This window comes from Colossoma macropomum, unplaced genomic scaffold (assembly GCF_904425465.1).
Source record: "Colossoma macropomum unplaced genomic scaffold, Colossoma_macropomum, whole genome shotgun sequence".
Classification (NCBI taxonomy): Eukaryota; Metazoa; Chordata; class Actinopteri; order Characiformes; family Serrasalmidae; genus Colossoma; species Colossoma macropomum.
The window spans coordinates 9,692,554-9,720,300 of record NW_023494800.1 but is presented as its reverse complement, the minus strand read 5'-3'; the positions used below and the strand labels follow the sequence as shown (position 1 = coordinate 9,720,300).

Sequence of the window (27,747 nt, the reverse complement as noted above, 5' to 3'; positions counted from 1 at the left end):
GCCGCTCAGACTGCAGGGCCATTCCTCATCAGATTTATAACTATATCCAAACAACGGTCTGAAGTACAAGGGAGTAGCAACAGGAGGAGTACACAGTTCTAAAACATGGGGGGAAAATAAGAAAAGGAAAAAAAAAGGAACAATATTTTAGACGTTTTGAGCACAGTCGAGGGTGCTGGGTGTCATGTTGTGGATTATTGCCAAGTCGATCACAATGAGAGAGAGCTATTAGCAGTTGGAGTGCTTTAACTGCTCCTGCCCTGTACCTCTGAACTGCGCATTTCTCTGCTCCCTGGACTCTCGTTTTGTAATTTTACTGAATGATGCGTCTCAGCTTAGCCCGATAATAAAGCACAGTCTAGAATAAACCAGCGTTATGCCTCCCCGATTTCCTGCTGTGTCTTTATACAAGCCTTTTTATGTGTTGTTTTATCTCTAGTTCTTTTCATGGGTTGGTGGCTCTACTGATGTAGACAGAAGCCACTTCAAATGAAGGGACTGCACAAGAGCAATTTGTGTTGGGCTGCATCACAGAATCTTCACTAAGCTTATGATCAAATTCAACAAAAGGCTCAAATGGCCCTCTAAAGCTAGGGTTTATCCACCACACAAGCTGGGAACACAGTTTGAACTTTTCATATGTGAACGTTGCACCCAGCTGAGTTATGAAGGCAAGTGATTAGTTTAAAGAAATGTACCATTTTTATGTTCTTGAAAAAGCCTGACTTCTAACAAGCTTCAGAAATGACAACAAATGGGGTGACGTTTTTGGTTAGTTATGACAGATATTAGTTTAAAATGTAACTATTTCTGAAAACAAGTAGGGAATTTGCCAGTACATAATTATTATTACTTTAGGTGCCACTTTACAATAGGACACCCCTTATAAACATTCATGAATGATTTTATTAAGTTAATAACTTCAATAACTTCAAAAACTTTTATTAAGTTAATAACTTCAAATTATATATATATATATATATATAAAAAACACAAATAAAAAGGGAAATAGTGACCTGTCACTTGCCAAATACTGAACCTACATTCATCTCTACTTCAGATACTAGCTGCTAGTTACTTATCTTACTTTGCCTTCTCCATCAGTCAGCATTTAACCGGACACCATCATCAGATGTTCATGTTTGTTAGATAAAATGTGTTATAACTGCTTATTAATGATTTTGAATGTGTTTATGACCTAATAACTAAATACATTTCAAACCTTTTATAAGCCCTTTGTAAAAGAGCCTTATTGTAAAGTGGTGCCATACTTGGTGCCACTTTGCAATAAGACTATCCTCATAAAGCATTCATGAATGATTTAAAATTTGTTTATTAATGGTTATTAGTTAGATCACAAACACCTTAAAATTCATTAATAAGCAGTTACAACACAAATAAAAACAGTGATCTGTTGCTTGCCAAATTATGAACCCACATTCATCTCTACCTCAGATCTTGCCAGTTACTCATCTTACTTTGTCTTCTCCATCAGTCAGCATTTAACCTGACACCATCATCAGATGTGTTATAACAGTTTATTAATGATTTTGAATGTATTTATGACCTAATAACTAATGAACTAATTTCAAACCTTTTATTAGTATTGTAAAGTGGCACCATACTTTATTACTATAACTATAGTTATACTATAATAGCTATACTATAAAACTTAATACTCACCAACTGACTCATTTATCCTAAAAGCCCGAATCAGAATGTTTGTAAACATCAAGTTTGGCTATACTGTTGAGTGGAGACTGAACCAAACACTGGAAATAATGGTAAGAACTTGTGTGTTAGGCTGCAGTGTCAAGCATATTCAAATATATAACGAATTAGGTTTAAGCTTTTTCCCGTTGCTAATGCCCAGTGCAGTCAGAATGAGTTTCCTTCGGCTAACATAATGCTCTCTAGCCTTCGCACGCTCAGAAATTATTATTGTTGTAAATAAACGTAATGAGGAGCATGCTATCTAGCTCGCAATCTGGAGCAGTAGAAAACTTATTTGAACAAGACCTGAAGTTAAAACCTCAACTGTTGCTCCAAATCAGGCAAGTTGTGGAATGGAGACTCATAAGTTGTGCCTCTCTCTAAAGAGTCTGGTGTGCGGAGGATACAACTGTGTGCTACTGGTGCCAAGTTAGCATTCAACCTGATAGACGGTTGTTTCCTCATAGAACTGTGTGTCTTATAAAAGTGTTGGGTATTTGAAAGGCTTTACTATTTTTCAAACATACAAATTACTGAATTTATTGAATACCACAGAACATTGCAGACAGCGCAGCCATCATTTTAAGTAACTTTCAGGATTAGCACAAAATCCTGTTGTACCAATGCAGTACATTATCTGTACTGTGACATAATGCTGACTTGTAGGGCTGGACCAAACAGAAAACTGGACCAAACAAATGAGAAGTACTTGAACTTCCCAACATCACCATTAATTACTCGTATTATACCCATTAGGGCGCAATAATGTGTTAGTCTGGCTCAAGACCAGCTACTCACACCCTGTGTGTTGCTATTGAAGTTCGGAGTGTAGCCTTCTCGTTCAAATACAGACACTAAGGGTATAAATTAGTATTATTGTTTTATTTATCACCATCACAGTTTTAATTAGCTTATTTATTTTATTGAGTTATTTTATAAGGCAAGCTTTTTGTAGCTTGAAAAAAAGACAACGTTTCCACACTCTAAATATAGAATTGAAAGCCAGTGTAATGAATGAACACTCCAGTATTTGAATTATTTGGGCCAGCCTTAATGATTCATCTTACAGTACTACAGTACTACACCAGTACGTCCAAGATTCAAAGTGCATGTTTATGCAAATGTATTTTCCTCTGTTAAATCTTATTTTCAGATAACTGCATAAACATTCGCACACTTACCTTGGACCACAGAAACGAAATTACGATGGAGAATTATTAATAAATACATCTTTATTAGCATTAGACAAAATAAAAAAAACATGTCAACCGTACAAAAATGAGTAGTAAACTCACAAAAGCCATGATTACTTTGGCATAAGCTTAAAATTAAGACACTTACAAAGGCATCAAAAAAGCAATTTAAGACCAACGATAGAAAGAGGCATCAGAAGCACAGGAATGATTAGAAAGCACTGAGGCGTGTTTGTGCCCTGTGGCGAGCTACAAAGCAAGGACTCAGCTGCACGTACAGAATTAACAGCCTTACTGAGCTCTCGTCAAAGTCGTGGTGAGTCACTGTGCTCTCCTTTCAGCAGATGAAGAAAATGTCTTCCAGAATCTGACTCTCCTCCAAGTCTTGCTGTGATGGCTGGGCTTGGCCTGGGGGAGAAAGCAGGGACCTGTGAGGGGGGCGGATGGCACTGAGAGGCTGCCGAGCACCAGCGAAATTCCTGTGGACAATGGGGCTGACCCTGCTTCTGCCTGGGTTAGCAACAGGGCTGAAGATGTCCAATAGCTCGATCAAAGACGAGTCCAACCTGCAAGAGAAAAGGAAAATGAGTCAGCAAAAGTGTTCAACGACATCAGGCTTCACAAGGGAAAAAATGATTATGTGCCATTATCCATTAGCACTACAAAGCTCAGCATTCCAGAATGTGTGTATTTTATTAAATTTACTGTATATTTTACAGTTATATAAAAACTGCATATTTTACAGTTCTATTACATCTAAACAAACAATAAAGTCTGGCATGGGTTGACAAAGGAATCAGGAGCGCATTCAGAAAGCACGTCAATGAGGTTTTCCCTTCATTGGAAGGAAAAGAGGCAAGACAGAATAAATAAACAAAGCTTAAGATAACAGAGATCCCACCCCTCAGTTTGAGGGTTTGATAAATAATTCAACAGGAGCAGAATCAGATGAGTATATTTCAAATACAGAGCTCGAATTATTAGAAAACACTCTTCTGATTTTGTTAACATAATGCTCTGTGTGTTTTAACAGCATTAATTTGCATATGCGCATCAGTGGGTGTGGATGTGCACAAAACAAGCTCCTAAGTGAATCGAAAAGAGACATCATCTCTTGTGATGCCTCACACATCAGCGCTAGTACTGGTGGTAATAGCATGTATAGATTTGATGTGAATTGTATATATTTTTAAGCAGCCAATAATACACTGAATTTTTATGTACACCAATAAACCTGTTCACGTTTTTCACATATACACTAAATGCATTACATTAATAACAGAGTAGCAAATGTGCACATCAAATATAAATCAAATACTTTTATTGGCTTCAGTTTGGACCGAACTGTAAACCAGACACAGCTGCATTTTTTCATGAAATAGTGTCACCTTGGCATTCATCGTCACTTAAAATCAGACTTTGTTATGCAAGTCTGTCATTTACACCTAAGGAATTAAATAAGCATCGAGACAAGGTGGGCTCCACTGTTGAGTCATTCCACCTTCTGTCGCAAATAGTGTATCCAGCCACATCAGAACTGCTTTATTCAATTCCTCCATGAAATTGTGCTGCACCTTAATATCCTTTAGAAAGATCTGATTATGTCTAAATGCTTAAAGCTGCACTATGTAAGATGTTTTGTTAAAATTGAAAGAATTACTATTAGTAGCATTACTGAGTCAGAAGGATAAAATTGCTAAAATACAGAGTCTGTGTGCTGCTGCTGCTGTTCTCTCTAAAGCCAGTTAAAATAATACATTTTTAAAGTTAAGAATTTCAATCATCTAAAAGTATTAATTAATTAATAATTTTGACTTAATTTAAGTCAAAGGTGTCGAGTCAGATTTTGCAGGAGTTTTTTGGACCCTGTCATACATCTCTACGTATTAATGTCACACGCACAAAAGAAAGGTGCAAAATCAATACTACACTGACAAAGACATTAAGACAATTGTACATAATATCACTGAGATCCTCATAAGTCCATCACCAAGTTTTGACTGAGTGTTAGGGTTGGGCAGGATAAGGTTAATTATGTCAGTAATTATAAAGCTATTTCAAAATTATGAAGCATCAAATTTCTATTCCACATCTGACCGGCTAAATGAACACATTCCCATTCGAATTTTAGAGGGGCTCCCTGATTTGTGGTGTGGAAGCTCACCGACAGGTGTTGATGATAGAAAGGTGGGAAAAATCAGAACCAGAAAAAAACTCCTCAGAAAACCCTGAATGACTTGACAACAGCTCAGCGACTACAAAACATGTTTGCTTAAAACACCAATCACTTGACTTTACGCTCCAAGATATCCTCTAAGTGGGTGTCATTTTAGCATCAGTTAGCAGGAACCAAGCTGTGGTGTGTGGCACATCTGGCCTGCTAAGCTGACCTTAGCTTAGCTTAGCTAAAACATTACAGTTCCAAACACCACAGAACAGGTTCTCGACTTCTGCTCTTTTGGACATTAGTCTTTATCACCTACACTTGTTTGAGCAGAGCATCATATAGACGGTTTGACATTTACTGAATGGCAGCTTGAAAATCGTGCACTGCGTTCACTTCTCTGGTGACCATATATGTTAAGTTACTCTTATTAGTCCCACAATGGGGAAATTTCACCTCTGCATTTTAACCCATCCGTGCAGTGAAACACCCACATACACACTAGTGAATGCACACACACTAGGGAGCAGTGAGCACACTTGCCCAGGGCGATGGACAGCCCTAACCACGGCACCTGGGGAGCAGTTGGGGGTTAGGTGCCTTGCTCAAGGGCACTTCAGTCACGTACTGTCAGCTCAGGGGATCGAAACAGCGACCTTCCGGTCACAGGGATGGTCCTCTAACTTCTAGCTCATGACCTTTTTTTTTTCTTTTGTAAATTAAGGGAACGAAACTCGGGGAAGGGGCCCGAAGCACAAATGACATTACAAAATGTTCTTCGATATGTTGTGTGTAATTACACATGCTCGCCAGGGAGGTCTCCAAATGTCCAAAACTTACGTAGTGTGGCTTTAAGTAACTTAAACAGGGTGCCTAACAGAGTTTCATCTTCGCACAATCTACCAAATGCAATCTTGTTTTATGAGAAACATCTTTCTCCGTTAACCCAGGTTTAGATACTCAAAATCCACTTGCCTGCGCACATGATGTGCATGTGCCGTTTATAATGAACAGCCAATTGCATGAAACATGTAGTCGGCAAGCAGTTTGTATTTTCCAAAGAGTGAGAAGAAATCATATTACACAAATATGTAGAAAGTAAAGCCTTTATAGTGGTAGAAAACAACACAGTCAGCACTGGTACTGTGTGAGTGCTCACTGGAGTAATACTTGCTTTATATTCTTGCTGTATAATTTGCTTCCTCTGCTGAACAGTGATATGTTTCATGCACCTGACATTACAAACATCACAAAATATAAAGAAATAAATTTAAAAAGTGAGCTGAAAAATAACCAGAGGGGTCCACCTCCATCAAAAGATCTGCCCTGGTTGGTCTTGAAGTTAACCTGACCCGGAGATTAGACATGCAGAATAAGTTTCTACGGTGATGTAGCCCAGTAAGTTGACCCACCATTGTGAGACAGAAAATCCAAAATCAAACAAAGTTTAATGTTAGTTGACTAAGCCAAAAGTCCTGCTTTGTGAGACACATAGGCAATTTTTTTGTTTGCTTCTTTCTTCCATTAGATATTGTGTCTTTTTACAAGAGGTTTCAAGTACCTCACTCCAAGTCAATGCATCTTTTCTTTTTGTTTCCCCCCCCAAGAGCCACTGACTCATGTAATGATAACAACTGATTAATCATGAACTCGATGTCTTCTGCACATAAACGTACTGTGCCCCACATCTTTAACATAAAAAGGCCATAAAAGACCAACATAAAGAAAGTCTGCAAGCTAATTTAAACACATGTAAAAATCACAAAAGCATGTGTCGGGACCGATCTCAGAAACACGTATATATACGTTCACTCCTTTTCACATAGATGAAAAAGATAGGTTGACACATGTATGATAACCATATCTATTCAATAACCACATATGCACTTTCCTTTTTTCTATGAATGGATTGCTGAGGTTAGGATAACAACATAAAACCAACATTCTTTCAGACATTCATGGAAAAATGGAGAGAGAGACTGTATAAGTGAGTACTGAAAGAAAACGGGGATGGTTGATAGGGTGGGACTTTGGCCATGCTCCCTCTCGAAATGTGAGAATTTGCATTTTTATTTGTTGATTTATTTAACGGACAGGCCTCTCAAACAGCCATCCATCAACAGACGACACTGCCGGTATGAATAATGCATCGCTTACCGGCGGTCACAATCTATAACAAGGCAAGGGGGGTATAGTTTGGGCAAGGGGGGGATCGGAGGTAGGAGGATATTGCTGGAGAGAATGCTAATGTCCCAGGCAGTCATGTCTACCAAACACTTTCACTGCTTTTTACAATGTTCACTGGAAAGTGACCATGAGACATTAATATCACTTAAGGGAAGGTCTTGCTAATCCTTACCCTTTCTCTACTGGCCTATTCAAGTGGCCACGGAAATCAGAAGACGGCGGACAAACGCGCGCCCAAAAAGCTCTAATTCAGAGCAGAGGTAGCGGAGGAGTTTCAGGCTCTGCTTCAGTAAAGCCAAACAAAAGACTGTTTATCAGCTCCCTCTTCCTCAGAGCCCAGTTATTTTACCACTCTCATTAAAAATGTCCGTCACGCTCGAGTGCTCCTTTCATTTGCAGGCCAAACAGTAATATAAAAATCCTAAACTGGCAAATGCTGACAAACCGCATGTCAATTTCCTCCCAATCAATAGCAGGCAAAAGAAAGGAGGGGTGTGTGGAGCCCATCGGCAGGAGAACTCTCATTACTCACTGGCTCTATCAAAACCACACTCAATCTTTTTACTAAGATACAAAATTACAAATGACTTTTTTTTTTCTTGTGAAAAGGGTCCACAAGTGGTGGAGTTCAACTTCACGAAAAAGGTTGCTGCTACAGTTCCTAAACAGGCCAGACATCGTTCGATAGACTTATTGTTTTGGCAGCTGCTCTGAATAAAAATAAGGAAGCTGTAAAGTTTTGTTCGAACGGCTGCATTATTCATCTCCTCGCAAAACTTTTATACTTTCTGGACACAATGGACAACGCTGATCCATCTATACACAGCCCAGACTATACAAGCGTGTTAGAGTGGCTTTCAATTCCAGAGTCTGCTAATGCTGTTAACAACACAAAGCAAAATAATTGAGTCAGCTTTGGTGCTGTGAGGAGGTGAGCTCTACCATTGGGACGCAAACGGCAGCAGTGCTATCAGGTCTACAAGAATACACCGTCAGAAAAGAAGATACTGTGCAGGTACACTTTTTGTTCATCAAGGTACAAACAATGAAAAGGTACAACAATGATTTTAAGGTCTAACTGTGCACCTTATTTAGGCCTTTCCCAGGGGATATAAGAAGATATATATACACATAACCTAATATTTTTAAAACAGAACAATAAAACAAAAGGCCTGGAGTCAATATAACTTAAAAAATATAATTGCAATGGATTATGGTACAATTACACCGATCAGGCATAACATTATATCCTTGTTTCTACACTCATTGTCCATTTTATCAGCTCCACTTACTGTGGTCCATCTGTTTCTCTGCATACTTTGTTAGCCCCCTTTTACCCTGTTCTTCAGTGGTCAGGACCCCCATGGACCCTCACAGAGCAGCTATTATTTGGGTGGTGGATCATTCTCAGCACTGCAGTAACACTGATGTGCTGGTGGTGTGTTAGTGTGTGTTGCGCTGGTCTGAGTGGATTAGACACAGCAGTGCTGCTGGTGTTTTTAAACACCTCAGTGTCACTGCTGGACTGAGAATAGTCCACCAACCAAAAATATCCAGCCAACAGTGTCCTGTGGGCAGCGTCCTGTGACCACTGATGAAGGACTAGAGGATGACCGACACAAACCGTGCAGCAGCAGATGAGCTATCGTCTCTGATTTTACATCTACAAGGTGGACTGACAAGGTAAGAGTGTCTAATAGAGTGGACAGTGAGTGGACACAGTGTTCAAAAACTCCAGCAGCACTGCTGTGTCTGATCCACTCGTACCAGCACAGCTCACACTAACACCCCATCACCATGTCAGTGTTACTGCAGTGCTGAGAATGATCCACCACCCAAAAAATACCTGCTCTGTGAGGGTCCACGGGGGTCCTGACCACTGAAGAACAAGGGTAAAAGGGGGCATAACAAAGTATGCCTGAGAAAAAGATGGACTACAGTCTGTAATTGTAGAACTACAAAGTGCACCTATATAGTAAGTGGAGCTGATAAAATGGACAATGAGCGTAGAAACAAGGAGGTGGTCATCATGTTATGACTGATTGGTGTATGTTCCCTAATTAAAGGTTCTGAAGTGACAAGTTTAGTATCTTTTTTCTGAGAGAGTACTTTAAGAAATAACTGAGTGGGAAAGATATCCTTCCTCAACAGAGATGGTATGATTTCCACTATCGAGTGTCTGCTGATGCCAATACTAATGCCTGTTTTTCTTTAAAAACTAAGCTTTAAATGATCTTTTTTAATTGAAGCACTTCATCTAATATGTCCACTAGACAGGGCACATTACCTACCATACCACTTTTTCTTTTCTGATACTGACATACACACTGAAACCTTCAGTATCAGACTACACTAATCTGATACTTTTTCTTACTAAGCTTTAAAATTGGCTGTTTTTTATTGTAGTAATTAACTTGGAATGAGTATCTAAAACAGTCCATCATGCTCAAATATCATGATCACTCTTCTACCCAACAGGAAGAAATACAAAGCTAACATGACATCACATAATGTGACTGTGCCAGAATTGATACAGCATTGGACTGGATTCATTCTTTTTATTCCCACCAATATCATTAGAAAATTGTGGATCTCATATCGGCCTCATATCTGGTATCGGATCAGTGCCATTTCTAATAGCCATCTAAAAGTCCCATGTTCGAAGTGATCAAACACTCTACATACCCAGCCAACCACAACTTATACAAAACCAAAAAAACGTGTAAAGTGCAAATGTATGCAGAATTAGATTATACAAAATTAAATAAAGGGAACAGATACAAATTGTTCATATGTTAATTTTGGGCTACATGTGGCTATTGTTATTGTTATTACTAGCAATTCTATGATATTTCAGGCTAGACTTGCTACTAAATCACAGGTCTGTTACGTAGAAGATGTTTTAGCTGATGATTAATTGCTATATAAATAATTGTACAATTATTTTTTTCGCATTGTGTGCACATATTAAAAGTATAAGCCTAAAGAGTCTGATCAGCTATCCTGCTTCCGAGCTGTCAATATTTACAGCTACCAATGGACAACACGCACTGCTCAAGCTCAAATAAACAAACAGTATGCTGCCCTCCAAAGGAGTTATAGCACCAGTCAGTTCATTTTTGTTGTTTATGTGAGACCCATGACGAGTCTCAACAACCATTTTCTTTCTTTTACTTACACATATTTGCCCCAGCCAAACGTATGTAAACGCACACAATTCATACTCTGTTTGTTGCGACATAAACATGAAAAAATGTTGTGGAAAATAGTGGTGATCTAAATAACTGTGATCAGGCATTTATGTAATAATTGTGACAAATTTACTGAATCAGCTCTAATACATCCTTTCTGTCTTACACCATCTGATCCAGAATTTCATGCTGGCAATGATCTAATATTAATATCAGATTGAGTGCCATCTGGATCCAGATAATGTTCTGGCCTATCCTGGAAAAGGTCACACAGACACAATCAGTAGAATGCAAGTGGCAAAAAGTTTATGCCACAAATTCACATAAACCCAAATGCATTAAAGGCATATTCGTCTGGTTAGAGGCTGGCAGCGCTTCTAGTGACAGGGGATTGGATCATGGAGTGAAGATGCCCAGTAGCTACCTCTCAAACCTGAGTAGGTCTGCCAGCCTGCGTGCCAACACCAAGGTTCTGCCTCTCAAAAACAAAAGCCCTTAAAATGACAAGCTTCATTGATTTCCTCAAATCAGATTCACTACTGAATAATGCAAAAGAAGCCCCAGGATGGTGGACTAAAATAAAATATTTATCGTCTACATATAAGTTAACTTTCAGTGGAGCTTGTTAGCTTAAACACGTCATGTCAGTGAGGTTTGGGCCCCCATCAGGATTAGTCTACCCAACAAACTACAATCTCAAACCTTATTAGAATATGGGTTCTGGGCAGCTGGGCATGAATAGGACATACTTTTGGAAAAAAAAATGCAATATAAAAACCAGCCATGTCCATCTATTCCCTTTCTAGGTCAGTTCAAGCCTGGATAGCTGAATGTTTTCACGCCTGAAATGGGGTTTCAGTTCCAGTTCTTGTTCCAATCGTAGGACCCTGCATATAATATACTCTTGGGTCTCAGATACATTTCATTACAGTGGAATGAGAATTTGAATGTGAAACAACCTCTCAAAATTCAAGGATCCTGCAGATCATTAACAAAGGCATCTCTGCCAGGGTAGTCAATAGTGCTCTGCATTTCACACTTCAAGAGATAAATGTGGAGCACAAACGACAATGAGAAATCCCATCCTTGTCAGTTCCCTCGTTCTCTGGATATACCATCCATATAAATCATGGCCACATGCAAACTAGGCTAATTCATTTAGCTTCAGTAAAGCCGGGCTCGGTTATCAAAGCAAAGAGATGGGACTGCATTAATGCAAAATATTCACAATACATATCACTGAAAGAAAAAGGCAATTAGTTTTCAAGACAGTATATTCATTCGAGAATCATAAAATAGCAAGAACTCTTTACAAATGACTTACAAATATTCCGCATTTTTAGGAGGACAGCATACTAAGCGAGACATACTTGGGCTCACACAGAGGGGGTGGAAAAAGACATGCTGTCACATTAATTACCTTTCCACGTTAAAGGGAAACGGTAATGAATTTCCTTCCCTTTCTCAGAGTGTGTCTCGCGCTAGCGGTCAGTGATTCATTCTCTGCCTCTCTCTTTCTCATTAAGTGGGGGGAGGCTGTGCGTTCCCGGCCCGGGCTGGAGAACTCTGTTCAATTACACCTGCTGCTGAGGCCTGCTACGCCAGCTAATGGGACTCAGCTTGGCTCCTGTCAGCCTCAGCGCTAGCCGGCAAAAATCTTCATTTAGCTCATCAAACAGCGCCTGCATCACACTCAGACCAGTCTCCCTCGCTGATTTTTTTTCTGTTTTATTTCCTCCCTTCCTTCCTTTGTTTCCCCCCACATTTTCACCCATATAGCACTCCCCCTGTTACTTTCATATGCATAAAAAAGTCTATCATAGAAGCAACATTTCCCAAAACACAATTAATGCACCCGCTTGCTGCTCCTGCAGTGGGAAAAGAACCCCGCTGTGTTGTTCAGCCAGAACTGCCATCTTTTTCCCTCTTTTCACTCACTCCAAAATCGAGCTTGTTAAATCGTATTTATTCGCATGGGTCTTTCATTGCATTTGTTAAGTACTGCTTCTGTCAAGCACAGGATTTTGCACATCGAAATAACAACCTCTCCAATGCTGAGTGGTCCTTGAGTGACCAAACTGTCAAGAGCACAAATTAAATGTATTGCCCATGCAAAGCCACTTTAGCTCTTCTGACCCAGTCATGCCAACAACTATACATGAACAATATGAATGAGAATTTATTTATTACCATCTTTGACCATGTTTAGAATTAGAATATAATTAGAAGCTTGTGTGAAACCATGTATTTATTAAATACTATTTTCAATAGTCAAGAAAGTGACAGGATATTAAAGTGACTTTTAGCTAACGAATAGGGATGTGAAGTGTAAACTGTAAGGCATTTAGTCCAGCAAGCATTTCATACAGGATGTGCCTTTCTGCTACCAAGCTAAACTGCCATTTTTACCAGTCAGAAGTAAATAATTCTTAATCCTTAAATTCCAATGTAACTGCATGAATTTGACTGGTAACCAGCCTTGGGACAATAACTGATATTACTGAATATCACAAAAACTTAAACAAGTACTGAGATTATGCAAAATAGTATTGTTCTTTCGTTTTATTTCATGTCCTAGGTGATTTTTTTGTTGGCTTCACCTTTATTTAACTATTCTCGTTGTACAATCATTCTAATCTGCAGTTAGTTCAAAAAGTACACAATAGAAAAGATTGCACTTGATTACAGGCTATTCAAACATCAACTAATTAACTACACACATACATACTTTTAAAGCCACTTGGAAAAATAACTGATTTTCAGTTTGGCAATGCTGGGGAACATGCAAGTGAAACAAATCCTGCAGACAACAATTGTTTGCCCAAGCTTAATGATAACTTTACCATGAACGAGAGCTGTGCATGTTGCTTTAAATATCTCTGTGTTTAATGTGGAAGAAAATGACTAGAACTCTCCATCCAAATGGAATGGTTGAATTCAGTTCAGCAGTGCAACACGCCCACACAATATTATGAAAATCAAGGCCACAACGTTACAACACAAGCAGACAAACAGGGCTGCAGTTACATTTCCCAAAATTACCCATTCTAGGGGCAAGTTCTCCACTCTTTAACTTATTACTTACCTGCCAATACAAAAAAGGCCTGGCATAAGTGACAACAGAGGCTAAACAGTCATTAGCATCATTTAAAGATTCATGATCGTGGTCATGGTCACCCAAAATCTCTACATCTTTTATATGTCAATAGATTACACATTGGACGGGCAGCACATAAGTGAGTGTTGTAATTTAGGAAAATCTACAGAATTAAACTAACAGGCATCAGCAGGACATTGTCCGAGTTTTATGCTAGCTTGAGAATGCATCTTAGGTTGCTAAACTGCTAAGGACTGAATAGGTGTATATATGTAAGGGGGCTGGTTTTGTGACACCACAAAAACAATCAATTCAAACAGGCTGTTTTTGCAGCGGCACAGTGGCGCTGTGGGTAGTGCTGTCACCTCACAGCAAGAAGGGCCTGGGTTCCCGTCACCCAGAAGGATAAGCGGCTTAGAAGGTGTGTGTGTGTGTGTGTGTGTGTGTGTTCTGTTTTTAGACTCTATGGACTGAGGAGTGAATAGTACAATTTGAAAGGTTAGCAATGTTTACTTACTACATCAACAAGTGAGCAAAATCTATAATACAGGGCCTTTATTGTAAGGTTGAGCTTACCTGGGGGCCTCAGGAGTTTTGGGAATGCTGAGGGGCATGGCCAGGGGTTTTTGGAAGCTCTGGGAATGCACAGGAGAGGTGGCCATATCCTTCTTGGTGACTGCAGAGAACTCTTCAGGAGGAAAATGTATTTCAGGTGCAAAGTGTTATGCAAGCGATAAGTGTTTCCCCATATTTTTTCCAACAAGAAAAACACATGCATACATCTTACCATGCACAAGTATTGGCTCAGGAGGTTGAATGTTCCCATTGCACTTTTGTGGCTGAACATCATTTAAAGGCTGTCTGACACTTCTCTGCAAGGCCTGTAGACCTCCTTCTTTTCTTTCACTGCAGGATCAAACAGAGACCAAGAAAGAAAGACAGAGAGATCTGTTTTTAGAGAAGATAGCCTGGTGGTACACAAGCTCCCTGCCGCATACGCATTCCCTGAAATAATTACTGAAGCAGCACTTGAATTTAGTTTTGTCATTTTTCAAGGCATTAAATAAAAGTTAACTTTTTTAAAGTGGAAAAACTTTTTTTTAGTTTAACAGACTCTGGAACTTTGTAATTTTTTAACTTTACAGTTTACCTGTGTGAATCTAACATGACACTGGGATGAAGATCTTCATTAAGCCTTGTTTCTTTAAAAGACTGCTCTAATTCTGCTGTGGCTGCTTGCTGGAACCTGAAAACAGAGGGGAGTGTGATGTGTCATCAAAAAAAAGCTTGTCATGAATTTCGTTATGGATACCACAGACAATAGGCACTGCAGTCTTCCCTGTCCAAAATGCAGGCCTGTAAAATATGGAGAGGAAGTCAGAGGTCAACTAATTTGCCATACTTGCTGTAGTCAAGGCGGGACTGGCGGAGCTCCTGGTTCTGTTTTAGTAGTCTCTCCTCTTGCTGAGCAAGTCGTGCCTGCAGTCTCTCCCTTTCCAGCTCCAGCTGCTTCTTCTGAAGCAGCAAACACTGGCGCTTCTCTGCCCAGTCCTCCCTGCCAAGTGGGGCCACTGTCTTGCTAAGCTCCACACTGGCCTTGTTTCTATTCTCCAGTCCTAAACCATGGCATGAGCCTCTAGGCTCTGTGGCACCGTGTGGTCCCACAGCAGTGTTGACCAACTGCTCCCTTTTTGAGCGCCTATCAGGTCCAGGCTCACTCCATGCTCCTTCTGGACACTTGTGGGCACCTATAGTGCACCCATCATGCCCACTGCTGTCACTACAGAGCCCTCCTAAAAAAGATTGAGCACGATCCACTGCCCCCTCTATTCCACCCTTACTTCCATAAGACGGCAGATCCAAGTAAGAGCCATCCAGAGCAGTCCCCTTCCCTCCCCCACCCTGTGGTCTGCTGAGAGCTTTCTCACTGCTGGCCATCTGTGAAGAGAGGAGAGACCGTGACAGTGAAGTGCTGACTTCATAATAATGCAGCAGGAAAATGGTCACAAAAGCAGGCTCCACTAAAAGGGAGCCAGTAAGGATGATTTGGATGGATTCGCTACCAGTAAATGCAATAACCCAAGGTCATCCAAACAAGAGATAAACATTCAGGGCAAAGGGGGAAGCGTCCGCCTCCAAGAGGACTGAAGTGGGCTGCTGACTAATTCAAGAGGAGGTCGTGGAGCATGCAAACATGCATTACTCACAGCCAAGGTTTCAGAAAGGACAAACTGATTTTTTTTTCTTTACTACAGCAGCGTAAGAAGGCAGAAAGTGCACAGAGTCCATGGATTTAGTGATGCAAAGGGCACTGTATGCAAAAAATTCAGCTTTAGATTTGCTGTTTCCATTTTATACAGTGTAATTTTAATGAGTCATTATGATACGTATCATATCATTTCCTAATTGTGTGCTGTATCCTATTATGAGCATCCTAATTGTATATTTATAGTATGCACCACAAATACTGATGACAAGCTGCTTGTGATCGCTATTTGCCGTGCATACAATAAACTCTGACATACTAAATGTGTTAAGACATTTAAGAGAAACTGTAAAGTCAGGATAACTTTCATTAGATAATAGAACATTCAGGGCACGCACACACTGTTCGCATTTATAGACACAAACACAGAGCTTACCTTGCAGTGAGAGCGAGACTGATTGAGCTGGGCGATGGACTTGTTGAGTTTCTCCTGCTGCTGGGAGAGGTACTGCTGATAAAGTCCCAGCAGCTCCTGGCACTCCCTGTACTGCTGCTGCAAGCCTGCAGCCCGGGTCAAGGAGCAACATACACTGAATAACTCCACTACTGTGTCCACTTAAGACTAAAACTACTCTGCTCTCCAGCCAGACAAACCAATCCGTTTTCCTATACTATGGTGTTGCCCACCACATGCTGAGCAGGCAAGAAGAGAGAATAGAGTACAAAGCACCGACAAAAAAAAAAAAACAAAAAAAGAGAGACCTACAGATGTGGAATTTCTGCATCAATACAATGGCCAAAAAATGAAATACCTTATTGCGTCAATACTGATAGTCATATGCAAAACAATTTGCATGCCCCTGATGAAATTACTGTTTATGCACTGAATTTATCTGACTGGGAGAAAAAACAAATACACGGACTGAACTGGACAGGAAGAAATGCAGTTACTGTGCAACACAACTGATGACAGAAGGAACGCACTCAAGAGTTTTTAGACTTGTTTTTGCTACTTACTGCGAGCAACGTCACTACAATCTTGTAAAAAATGCTCCTGTTTGTCACTCGTGACTTTTTAATGCCCGTAACACAGCAGTGACTGTTATGATCAGAGTTTAGAGATGACTAGTAATCTAGCTGACAACTTGGATTTAAATGAACTTAAATGATTAATGTAAAATCTAAAAAAATGTAATTACATGTATTAATGTGTTCAGGTATGAGGTGAACTGATTCCAGCTAAATACAAAATAAGTAGAAAAAGTTAATCATTATTACATTATTTTTCTATTCCACAATCCTTCTAAGTATGTAAGGGCAGCCTGATACGTTTCATTATTTTATAATTATATGCTATTGTGTATGCTTGATGCTTCATGGTTTAACAAGTTTATGTCTTATTTTACTTTTTAAAATATCTGGTGAGTCTTGGGACAATCATTACCACAACATGAGACACCTGGCATGAAAAAGTTTGGGAACCTCTTGTTAAGCAGATACTCGTGTCCAGAGGCATTGACAACGTTAGGTAAATATAATATTGGTAGTCCAGCCCAAGGACTCTACTGTGGCATGCTCTTATCGGTATAGCAGTGTGTGTCTACTCCTACTGGGGTAATAGTCCCTGCCTAGGGACCATGTAAAACCTTCTGTGAGTGAAGCAGATCATTATTACTGAGTTAGATTCATGCCATTAGAAATCTGAATGCAAAACTTCGAATGTGAACGTCATTATTTTAAACCTGTATCTAACTATAAGTTAATCTGTATCTTACCCTGTTTTATCTATATCTAATCTGTATGTTTGTATTCTACTTTACAAACTTTGTACTCTCTTTTAATTACGTGTTTAAGATTTTTTATCTTTTACAGTTTTTCATTATGTTAAACACATTGAAATGCCTTTGTGTAAGAAATTTTAGACTTGACAAATTGCGACTGAACATCTGAAATTCAGTTTTTAAAAATCACACAGGTTATCTGTTAATTCACATTTTCATTTTTAGAATTCATGCTACATCTTGCACTTGCTTTAATGGCTGTTCTGCACGACTTCTGTTCTAAAACAAGTCATGTTATTTGCCGCTGAAGAGATTCAGTGTTTGTCTGCTTTTGCCTGAAAGACACCTAGATTTCATTCTGAAAGATTTTGAATGGGAATCTGAAAACAATATTGGACAAATTCAATTTGAGATGGTAAGATACAAATTCAAAATATGACTTGAACTCCATAGTTGTCCACTCTGCTATCCATTTGCTTGAGTGTAAAAGAAAGGAAATTTCCACCACCAGTGACTGCATCACTGCTAAAAAGCTAAATATTTGAGACTAACTATAATAATAATAATAATAATAATAATTTTCAATTTATTTATTTCAAATAATATCAGTCACTGATACACTATACATCCAAAATTATCCAGACATCTCTTAAATACTGAATTCAGCTACTTAGAAGTGCACCTATGACTGATACAAATATTGAAATGCAGCTGCACATGAGCCTAAGGTCACCATGCCAAATACAAAGCGCTGGACAGAGGGGTATTAAGACTCCAGCACTGGGCTGTGGGGCAGTGAAACTGCATTCTCTGGAGTGATGGAGCTCCATTCAATACCTTTGGAATTAGCTGAAGTGGATTCAGGATTAATCATCCAAAATCAGCACCTGACCTCACTCTGAAGGCTGTTTTGGCTGAATGCAATCAAATCCTCATAGTTCCAACATCTAGTGTAAAGCTTTCCCCTCCATGCAAAAGAAGCAGAAGTCTAGCAGTTAAAAATCAGTAATTCTATATGCAAAACTAAATCTTATTATTTGAAGACCACAGCACGTAGCCTATACTTTCACAGAATGGATTGGAAAAGTTAAGAGATATTCCCATGAGGACTCTTTTGCAGTAGAACCCTGGAGGTATGAAAACACATCAGTGACACAAAGAGGCCGCAAGTCCAATCAGAAACCTATTATGGCTTCTGGCGTTAGAGCATCTATGACTGAGTTGGAGCAGTCAGCCCCTGAAGTCATGTTTGTGACTTTGTGAAAAGTGCAGACAGAGAGGAAAAAGAGTGGAAAGGCAGAGGCACTGCTGGGGGAAGATAGCAGTTTCTTCAGGGCGAGGGCTTCACAGACTCCTCCATCTGGGTCTGGCTGGCCAGGCTAGGGCACGGTGCCAAGCTCAGAGACAGGGAGCTGGCAAACACACTGCAGCGGCTAGAACGGAACCGATCTGGAGCAGAACCGCCGCCACGCCGGGTGGGCCGGCTAATGACAGCATGACGTAGCCAGCTCAGCGTCTCTCTCTCTCTGTCTCTTTCTTTATCTCACTCACTTGTCTATACACACACAAACAAAGGACATCAGCTACTTTTAAGTTTTTATAAGCCTTTTTTCTTGAGCACCCTTTCAGCTAACTTCATAAAAGCCCAAGACCATAAACACAACTACTCACTCCTGTAAATCAGATGATGCATGCTGTTTAATGTTTTCATCTAAGGTCAGTAAAAGTCTTAAAACAGCCACCAAATAGCATTTAAATTGAGTCTTAAGCCCTGTTTACACCTGGTTTTAAGATCTGTCTCAAGTTATCTGATCTCAAGTGGACAAAGAGATGTATAGGCGTTTACATCTGGCATTTCTATGTGTCTCAAATGCGTGTCCAGTGACCACGTATTAACGGATTTCACACACTGCAAGTACTTGTTCGTGTACAAATATGTGCTGTCACAAACTATAAACGTGCACGGGGAGCTGGTTAACGGTTTAAGGTGCCAGTATTCAAACATTAAAATCACTATTCGGTTATTTGTTATGTTTCTTCATGGGAAGATACTGAAAATATACAGACCAACAAGTCAAGTCAGTTTTCTGTTTTAACAGAACTGTAAAACATGAAAGTTTTGCTTGTATTTGTATGTTATACTTTGCTGCTCCGAAACACAAGCGCCTTAGGCCCAAAACATACTTCACGTAAGGATGCGAGCGTAGATGCCTCGAGCTTCGCAGACGGGGTTTCGCATGTAGTTGCATTCAAAAGCGCATTTCATAACGCAACGCAAGCGCAAGCAGCGATCTGAGCTTTACAGCAAGGGGCGCTCTAACAACGGCCAAGCCTGACCAAGTGGTTTTGCACCGCCAGCGTGCTTTCTCAACTGCCCTAGCAGACGAGCAGGTGAGTCTCACGCAAAGATTATTACACTGCCATTCCAAGAGCACAGGTAAAGCAGCTCACTCTTCTCTACTGTCCACGTTTAGCTGTTAAGGCTCCTGGAATAGCAGTAGACCCCTCTCTGGTTTGTCCTCTGTCGCCCCTTCAGTACTTTTTACAGTGTTTTAACCGCCACAGCAACGTAAGTACACGCGGTGAATTTGTACAGAAGGACCGTGCGTTTGCAAAGCGCTGGTCGAGCGCTGTCATTTGCGTTCACGTCCTTGCATGAAGTATGTTTTGGGCCTTGACACAGTCACGCTGCCAAGGATGCATTGTTAAGGATGTGAAGGCCAAATGGGCACGGCTTTTATTGCTAAACGAGCTAGGATGAAGTAGATACAGAAACAGTTAAAATACATTTCTCTGACAAACTATGTTAGCACATGGTCAACATGGTCAGCATCTAGCACTGTACTGCAGTTTTAGCTCATTAGGTCAACTGAGGCAGTCTCTATTATGTTACTCATCCAACATGAAAATCTACCGAAATCCTTTTGCTATTGTTGAATAATAAAACGTTTTGAAATGTATTCCTCTGTATGATGCTAAAGTTTTGTACAATAACAGTGCTGTCACCTAAAAAAGTAAGCCACAACAATTGTAGCCCCTTTTCCCTTCTCTGTTCATGAACTCTTCTGGATCTTTTAATATTAAAATTAATTGGAATGCACATCCCTACTGCAAACAGATCAAAGGAACTACTAAAGCAACTTATAAATAAACAGGAGAGGAGACGAAGAAAGACAGTGATGATTTGTCGCTATCTAGGACGCTTCAGAATGCTTTGCCTTTGACACTACAAATGTGATGTGTGTCTCTGACCACCTCCAAAAGTGGTTTAAGTGAACAGATCACAACGCATCTCTGTGACGCACTGCACCCCACCAACACTGAAGTGAGCACTGTCCACTTATGAACAGCTCATCTAAGACGTATGTTAATGCCAAGTCTGAACAGGGCCTTTTATGCATCTCATGCACACACATCATATTAAAAGAGTAGTCATTCAAAAATGTAGTTGACCAGCCAAGACATGTTTGGTGCCTGTTTTGCTTCTTCAGTTTTGCACCAGAGCTACGAGTTATTTATAGAAAAAAAATATTTAAAACTACTTGTTGGCCACACTGGCCTCAAAGCTCCAGTGCAAAAGTAAAGATGCTGTCAGACACCAAACGTCTTGAAATGTCTTGAGTAATCAACTACATTTTAAAATAAAGGAAACAGTTGATTTTCATCAAACTATTCCTTTAATTTACAGAATTTACCGACACATTGCAGTGTTCTGGGACAGGTGTTCACAAGCTTTTACGACTCACCCAACAGACCACAAAGGATCCTGCAAAAATAAACCACAAATCAAACTGCACTAGACTTTATAATCATGCAACATTAGAAACAGCAATTTTGTTTTGTAGCCATTTCATAAATTGATCTGATCAAAAATAAAAAGGTTTTACATTGACTTGCATTGTAAATATTAACATAACTAGCTAACTACATCAGTTATGTCAGTAATGCAGCTTGCTCACTTAGTCACTTACTTTGGCTTAAATATGTCTGCAAATAATTCTCACAAGAATAAAATTTGTCACATTTAAAAATACTTTTTGGTTAAATGTCTATATATCGTACCAAGGTTTAGCAACACAAAAAAAAAACTATTAAAAAAGACCCCGAGAGGCACCACTGCAGCCCACATGTTCAAAACCACTGCTCAGGCTGTTTTACACCTTGCAACAAAATGTAAACAGTGTTTGTATCACTTTTCATAATGTGTAAACACTCCCAGAATGCACTGTGATCAAATTATGATAGGATCACTCAAATCACATTTGGAGGTGGTCAGAGACAGATCTTGACCACATTCAACACAAGCATAAATGGAATGAGTTTTCTACACCCGCATACAATCATACGCAGAAATCCGTCTGCCAAGTGCTGACTACCAGACGAGAGGGTAAATAGGGAAAAGCGAGATGGAGGACACGCAAGGCTGGAGTTATCCCGAAACTAAGTGAAGCTTGTCGATTCATATCGTAGCAGGGAAAAAGTAAACAGAAGTAAATCAAAGCGATGTCTGTGTCGATGTGCTTTTTAAGCAGGATAGTAAAATCGGATCTGGTCACGGTGAGGATGTATTTCAGTGAAAAAGGTAAATGGAATCCGGCCAAAGCATATCCAGATTCGATCCAGGCACGAAACACGTCAATGCAAGGTGTAAGCAAGATCCAGACGTAACGGACATGCCTCTGGTCAGTATGGACTTCTCATAAGCAGACCTCTCATTTCAAACAAGCATGGAGTGTTCATAAAGCGCTCATAGCTCATCTCAGAGCGTCACATGCGGACATCTTCCAGCCTGCTGACGAGAAGCTTCTGATACTTCGATAGGCAGGCGGGGCGTAAACACATACATTAATACATTAACGGGAGGATGCGGAGGAAACGCTCAGCAACTGGTAATCTGGAGCGACTGGAGCGCGACTGATAAGATTCTTTCCCGCACCCCACCGTACTGGCACCTCTGTTGGCTGCCCGCCAATCGGAGCTAGCTTCACAGGCCCTACATCAGGAAAGAAAAGCTGGAGCGATGGCTTCTCCTCCCCCGTCCAAAAATACACAAAATCAGAGTTTGCATTCGATATTTCAGACAGGCGCTGTCAACATGATTCACTCCCCTGTCAGCCTGCACAGAAATGAAATAATGAAATCCACCTCAAGGTGGAACAAAATCTCGCCGAAGAGAATATTTTAACAGCCTGTGCTCGGTGCCAAGTAGGCCTAGTCTGTGTGCGAGTGTGCGTTTGTGTGGGCTGTGATGTAAATCGACAGGAGGACAGTTTGCACAACTGCTATTTGCATTAAAGGGAAAAAAAAATTCTCGCATTTTGCAATATCATGATATTTCGCTTACGACGGAAATGCGGTTTGTTATTTCCAGTTAGAAAGTGCGGTAAAGTAATTATTCATAAATATTTGCGCAGTGGGTCTGTGATAGAAAGCTAATTCATGAGTTCTTGGACCCACCAAAGAACAAGAGGATCAACAAACTCATAACTAGGCAAACAAACTATTACGAAAGTGCTTTTAGTGCTGCCATCCATCAACGCTGTTCAAAACGCTGCTACCCCCAACTTGAAGAAGATTAATGATATTGATGAATGCATTCAATTTCCCCTTTGTGTCTTCTATAGTGCTTGATGTAAATTCTTTCCGAGGAACAAAGTTAGCGCCGCTCTCTGTAATGGAATCTACAGCTCAGCGACGTGGCGCAGAATGCCAAACAGAGACTTGATAAAATTCTAATTTCATTTTATACATGAGCTTCAAATTTCATCTCACAGTACAGAATTTAATGATTTTTTTTTCTCTTTCCTCGCTTCCATCCAAAGCATGGAGATATCCCCCTGATAACTGTGGTCCTGGCAGATGAGATAGAGCTGATTGTTCTGGAGATTATTCTACACAAGTCTCCTTAAGTGAGTTTGCCTTTCGCCTCCCCTTAACCTTTTAGAGCAGTCTGAAAAGCCAGTGTCTCTTTGGTGCCTTTAGAGTGCCAATCTCCTCGAAGGGCTTTCGCAGAGTTTGTCTTAGACTAAAATCTCTTTTTAATGGAGTTTAGAAGTTTAGTGCAAATGCTAGGACTTGGAGACAAAGTGCATTTAATTGTGTTGTGCACTTCTTATTTCAAAGCTGTGGTGCCAAATGTGCAATTTAGCAGCCAGTGATTACTCTTCATATTTCACGGCGCAGGGCAAAATCGATGGTTCGCCACATTTTTTGACCCGTGTCAAATCGCCAAAAGACTGCAAAGCTGTCAAACAGGAACGACTGCGAACTCTGAGAGGGTTCTGGTGTTCCAACAAAATGATGGGCTGGCACAAAAAGAAAACCTGACCATTCCCTCTAGTGATGCCAGTGCTTTTAATCTAATAGAAATAAAAAGTGAAAACATCCAAAATCAACGGTAAACCCTTGCACAAACGCTTAAGCAGCATAAAGGACACAAATAAAATTGTTTAGCCCAGAACACCATGTACATCTCCAGCATTATGTTTAAAGGAACTGGAAATGAGGGCATAACATGCACAAGAGAGAACGGCAAAACACTAAAAAAATCTGCATATTCCTTTATAAAACAGAAGGCAGACGGTAAGTCTCCTTTCTTTAAATACAGATATACAGATACGGTTCAATAGGGTTTGCATCCTCCACTTAGTTTCAGCAAAACACAAAGACATTTATGGCTTAAACAACAATGCCCCCTGCAGTGAAGTCATAAGTATTGCACCAGCATTTTAGACCAATGAGATCATGAAAAAAAGCAACTAACCCTGCTTTAAAATGTTTCAACAGACAGGTACAAAAGACTCACCAGCATCATGACATTAAAGCCCAGACAAGAGCCTCAACTAAAAAACGTGTCTACCTGGATTATTTACCCAATCAGCAACAATTAAGTTTGATGCAAATCATACAATAAGTAGAAACGTAGGGGTCAATTTAATTTCACTCCACTCAGGAGACGAAGCTCTCAATTCATATTTCATCCACATACATTTTATGTGCGACTTTTACCGGGAAATTAAATTCATCTACTGTATTGGCTGAAATGGAATGGAATAGACCCTGTCTGCCAACTGAAATGATGCCATTGTGATTCAGGAAGCTTTTGCTAGCCTCCACTAACAGCAGTACAGATATGCATGCCAGTGAAGAAAGACCATTAAACTGACATCCATCTATAACAACTAGACATTTAGTTACTACTTGAAAGTAATGACTGCAATTCTAAAACTAAACAAGTTTCAAAAGAGAGGAAATATCCAAAACACTGCTTTTGAAGTATGTACTTCAAGCAATTATGCAAATGTGTACGAGTGCTTCTCAGACAGAAACAAAGGATACTTTCTCTTTCCTGCACAATGAGTCGGTTCTGTTGCTCGAGCTGTTGGATCTTTTTCTCAAACGTCTCTTGTTCGTCTCTGAGTCTCTGCACAGACTCCTCTTTCTCCTCACTTACTCTGGAAAGTGGAGGTGTAAGAATTAGGGCACATACTTATAGTGTGCATATTAAAACAAGTGATCCTGGTATAAAAAAAACAATAATTTGAGTTTAATTAAAGTAATTTAATTCAGAAGTGCCCATTTGAACTGCCACTTGTTTTTCAGCTGGGGTCAAAAACAAACAAAAATTAAGCATTTTCACAAACTACATATGCTAATTTGTAAGAGATATACCTGGCCAGCTCCTCAATCAAGTTGGCAATGCGACGCTTGTCTTCTGGGCAGAGGTCTTTAAGTGAAGCTTTGCTTTTGGCCTCAGATTTATGGGACAGGGCCTGTACACAACAAAGAAATGATAATTTAGGGTGCAAAGAGAACCAAAATCAAAAGAAATTTACATAAAAGTTTTCTAACAATTGTTATTTCAAACAGAATAATTTCAAGCACATCTGGCAATGTGGGCGTCAAAGTAAATTTATCCTTACCTGAGTCACTGGTGGCTCTGACAACTGGGTAGGGGTTTTAGATTTGGCAGAAAAAGCAGAGGTCTTCTGTAATGGAGCCTTAGGTACAGGTGTTTCTACAGCGTGACGTGACATTGGCAGGCCTGCTTTCTTCCTACTCATCTCTGCTCTGTCTAAGGCAGCTCTCCCTTTGACCCTCCCTTCGTTACTGCCTGTGGACACAGACTTCAGCCCCATCTTTTTACTCACCCCTGGAAAAAAAAAAGAAAGGCAAGTGAACAGCTTGACAATTTTGAGTGGAGCAACAGCAGACTTGTTCAACACTTCACAGCACATCATATTAAAATAGCATTTTGTTTAACAGTAAATATGCAAAAACGTATGCAAAGGAAATGGATCAAATTACCAGGAAGTCTTTTCAAGTTTGGGGAAATACATTAAAGGAGAAGTTTCTATTTTTTTCAAAATGTACGCATGATTCAATTGTTGACATAAAGACAAAGACATTCAGAGTGGTTTCATGTGAAATCGTTCATTGTAGAGAAGCATATCATAAATTAATTTCTTTTATACATTTATTTACCATGGTAGTTACAGGAACCGGGGTTGTGATGTCTACAGTCTTTTTTTACCATCCAAAACAACCAGTGAACCTACACATATCGAAGCTTTTACATGTAATGTTGATAATGGTGTGGTAAATCAGAAAAAATATGGTATTGGTTATGATTTTCCATTATTAGTCAAGAATGTTTCAGGCCTAAACTTTATCTCAAAACTATCATAAAACAACGTCTCAAACATCAGGCAGCATAGTAGCTTTCTGTGATGTAGCTTTTAGAGGCATTAAACACTTCAGACGTCTGGTTCCTATCAACACCGCTCTGGGCGACTCCGCCTCTGTCCGCTTCTCTAAAACAGATCATTTCACATTCAGACCACTCTAAATGACTTTGTTTACATCCTAACAACTGAATTATTCAGAAGGTTTGAAAAATCAGTGGAGTTTTCCTTTAACATCACAAGCAATACACCAATTCTGACATTCTCTGGTAATTTGATATTTTCTGATATAGGTTAATGGTGCATAAAGCCCCACCTGGAATAAAGACCATGGACTGCTCTTCGTCTGATGCTTTACAAGTTAAGTAAGTTAAGCGTAATTATTCCTATACTCAGGATGCGTCTTTTTGCCACTGTAAAGATGGAAAAACATTAATTTATTTTCTACCATGACCATATATAAACAAAAAACTGTCAACAAAAGCTTAAGAAAGCAGAAGGACAGGAAGAGAGATAGGCTTACTGAAATAACAGGGCAATTCCACTTATTTCTCTAAGTGTCTGCAATAAAATGTTTAAGATGTAAATGAAGTCATTCAGAGCGGTTTGATGTGAAATACTACTTTCTGAACTCAGAACTGTTCACAGAGATAGTTATGGGAACCAGAGGTCCAAACTAATTATTTAATGCCATTAAAAACTACCTCACAGAAAGTTAGTACATAAAATGGTAATAAACATACTGTAAAAAAATGACTGTTTTAAATACAGAGGTACTGGGCATTGTAAAAACATAGCACCCCAAGACTTTGTTTTAAAGATTTACGACTATTTTATCCTTATTAACTTCATATATTAAAACTCAGAAGACAAGTGTAGGTTAACTGGTGGTTTTGGATAGTAAATAACATGGTTATATTTGCGTTGCAGACATTACAACCTCTGGTTCCTATCACCACTATTGTGGGAAATCCACATTGGTAAATTTCTCTACAATCAAACCACTGTGGATGACTTTTGACATCTCACCGATTGAATTATGTGTACATTTTGAAGAAATCGGTGGAATTCCCTTTCAAGGAGCAACAAAAGTAACTTTTTACAGATGTTTAGTCCATTAACAAAATATCTAGCGTAAAAATATGAAATATCTAAGCAAAAAAGGAGAGTAGAAATAGCCTAACTCTCACAGAAGCTGTTATAAAACTAACTGTGGTGACAGAAATTTCTGATCATCCTTCCAGCCTTTAAGCTAACTTGGCTAACTAGCTACTTAGCGTCCATATAGAAAACGTCGCTTGTGTAAAAGCCTCCCTGTGTTTTAATACAGACAGACAAATAAACAGAACGTAAACGTAGCAAGTCCTAACAAATCGTAGCCCCTAAAATACGAATAGGAAGATTAAATGTCAAATAGCGAGTAAGGATACTGTCATTAATCCAATAAATCCCGGCGCCGTTTCTGCCCTCAGCAACGGACGCCATACTGAAACAACCGCCACTGCCGGAATAGCTGGCGAAGCCCCGCCCT

The 27,747-nt window shown here is 39.7% G+C and overlaps 1 protein-coding gene across 2 annotated transcripts; it reads right to left on the bottom strand.

Moving 5' to 3' along the window:
* Positions 1-2,966: 2,966 nt before the first annotated feature.
* kiaa1328 (KIAA1328 ortholog) lies at positions 2,967-27,725 on the bottom strand. Of its 2 annotated transcripts, none has more exons than XM_036588628.1 (11): positions 27,647-27,725; positions 26,533-26,568; positions 25,455-25,684; positions 25,204-25,304; positions 24,871-24,986; positions 16,188-16,312; positions 14,948-15,483; positions 14,696-14,791; positions 14,333-14,451; positions 14,122-14,233; positions 2,967-3,472 (listed from the first exon to the last, which is right to left on the bottom strand). In XM_036588628.1, exons 1-11 carry the CDS (start codon positions 27,699-27,701, stop codon positions 3,244-3,246), a joined length of 1,755 nt encoding a protein of 584 aa, XP_036444521.1. In that variant the 5' UTR covers positions 27,702-27,725; the 3' UTR covers positions 2,967-3,243. The 2 variants fall into 2 exon arrangements, with proteins under 2 accessions (XP_036444521.1, XP_036444522.1); XM_036588629.1 differs by having other exon boundaries at positions 26,533-26,562; positions 27,647-27,710.
* Between the last annotated feature and the right edge of the window lie 22 nt (positions 27,726-27,747).

What these genes read in the sequence shown, in the direction of transcription:
- kiaa1328 (XM_036588628.1), bottom strand. Translation starts at nt 27,701, where the DNA reads ATGGCGTCCGTTGCTGAGGGCAGAAACGGCGCCGGGATTTATTGGATT. An exon ending in GATTTATTGGATTAATGACA is followed by an intron (nt 26,569 to 27,646) that starts GTATCCTTACTC and finishes TAACTTGTAAAG; the next exon opens with CATCAGACGAAGAGCAGTCC. An exon ending in TGAGCCAATACTTGTGCATG is followed by an intron (nt 14,234 to 14,332) that starts GTAAGATGTATG and finishes TTCCTCCTGAAG; the next exon opens with AGTTCTCTGCAGTCACCAAG.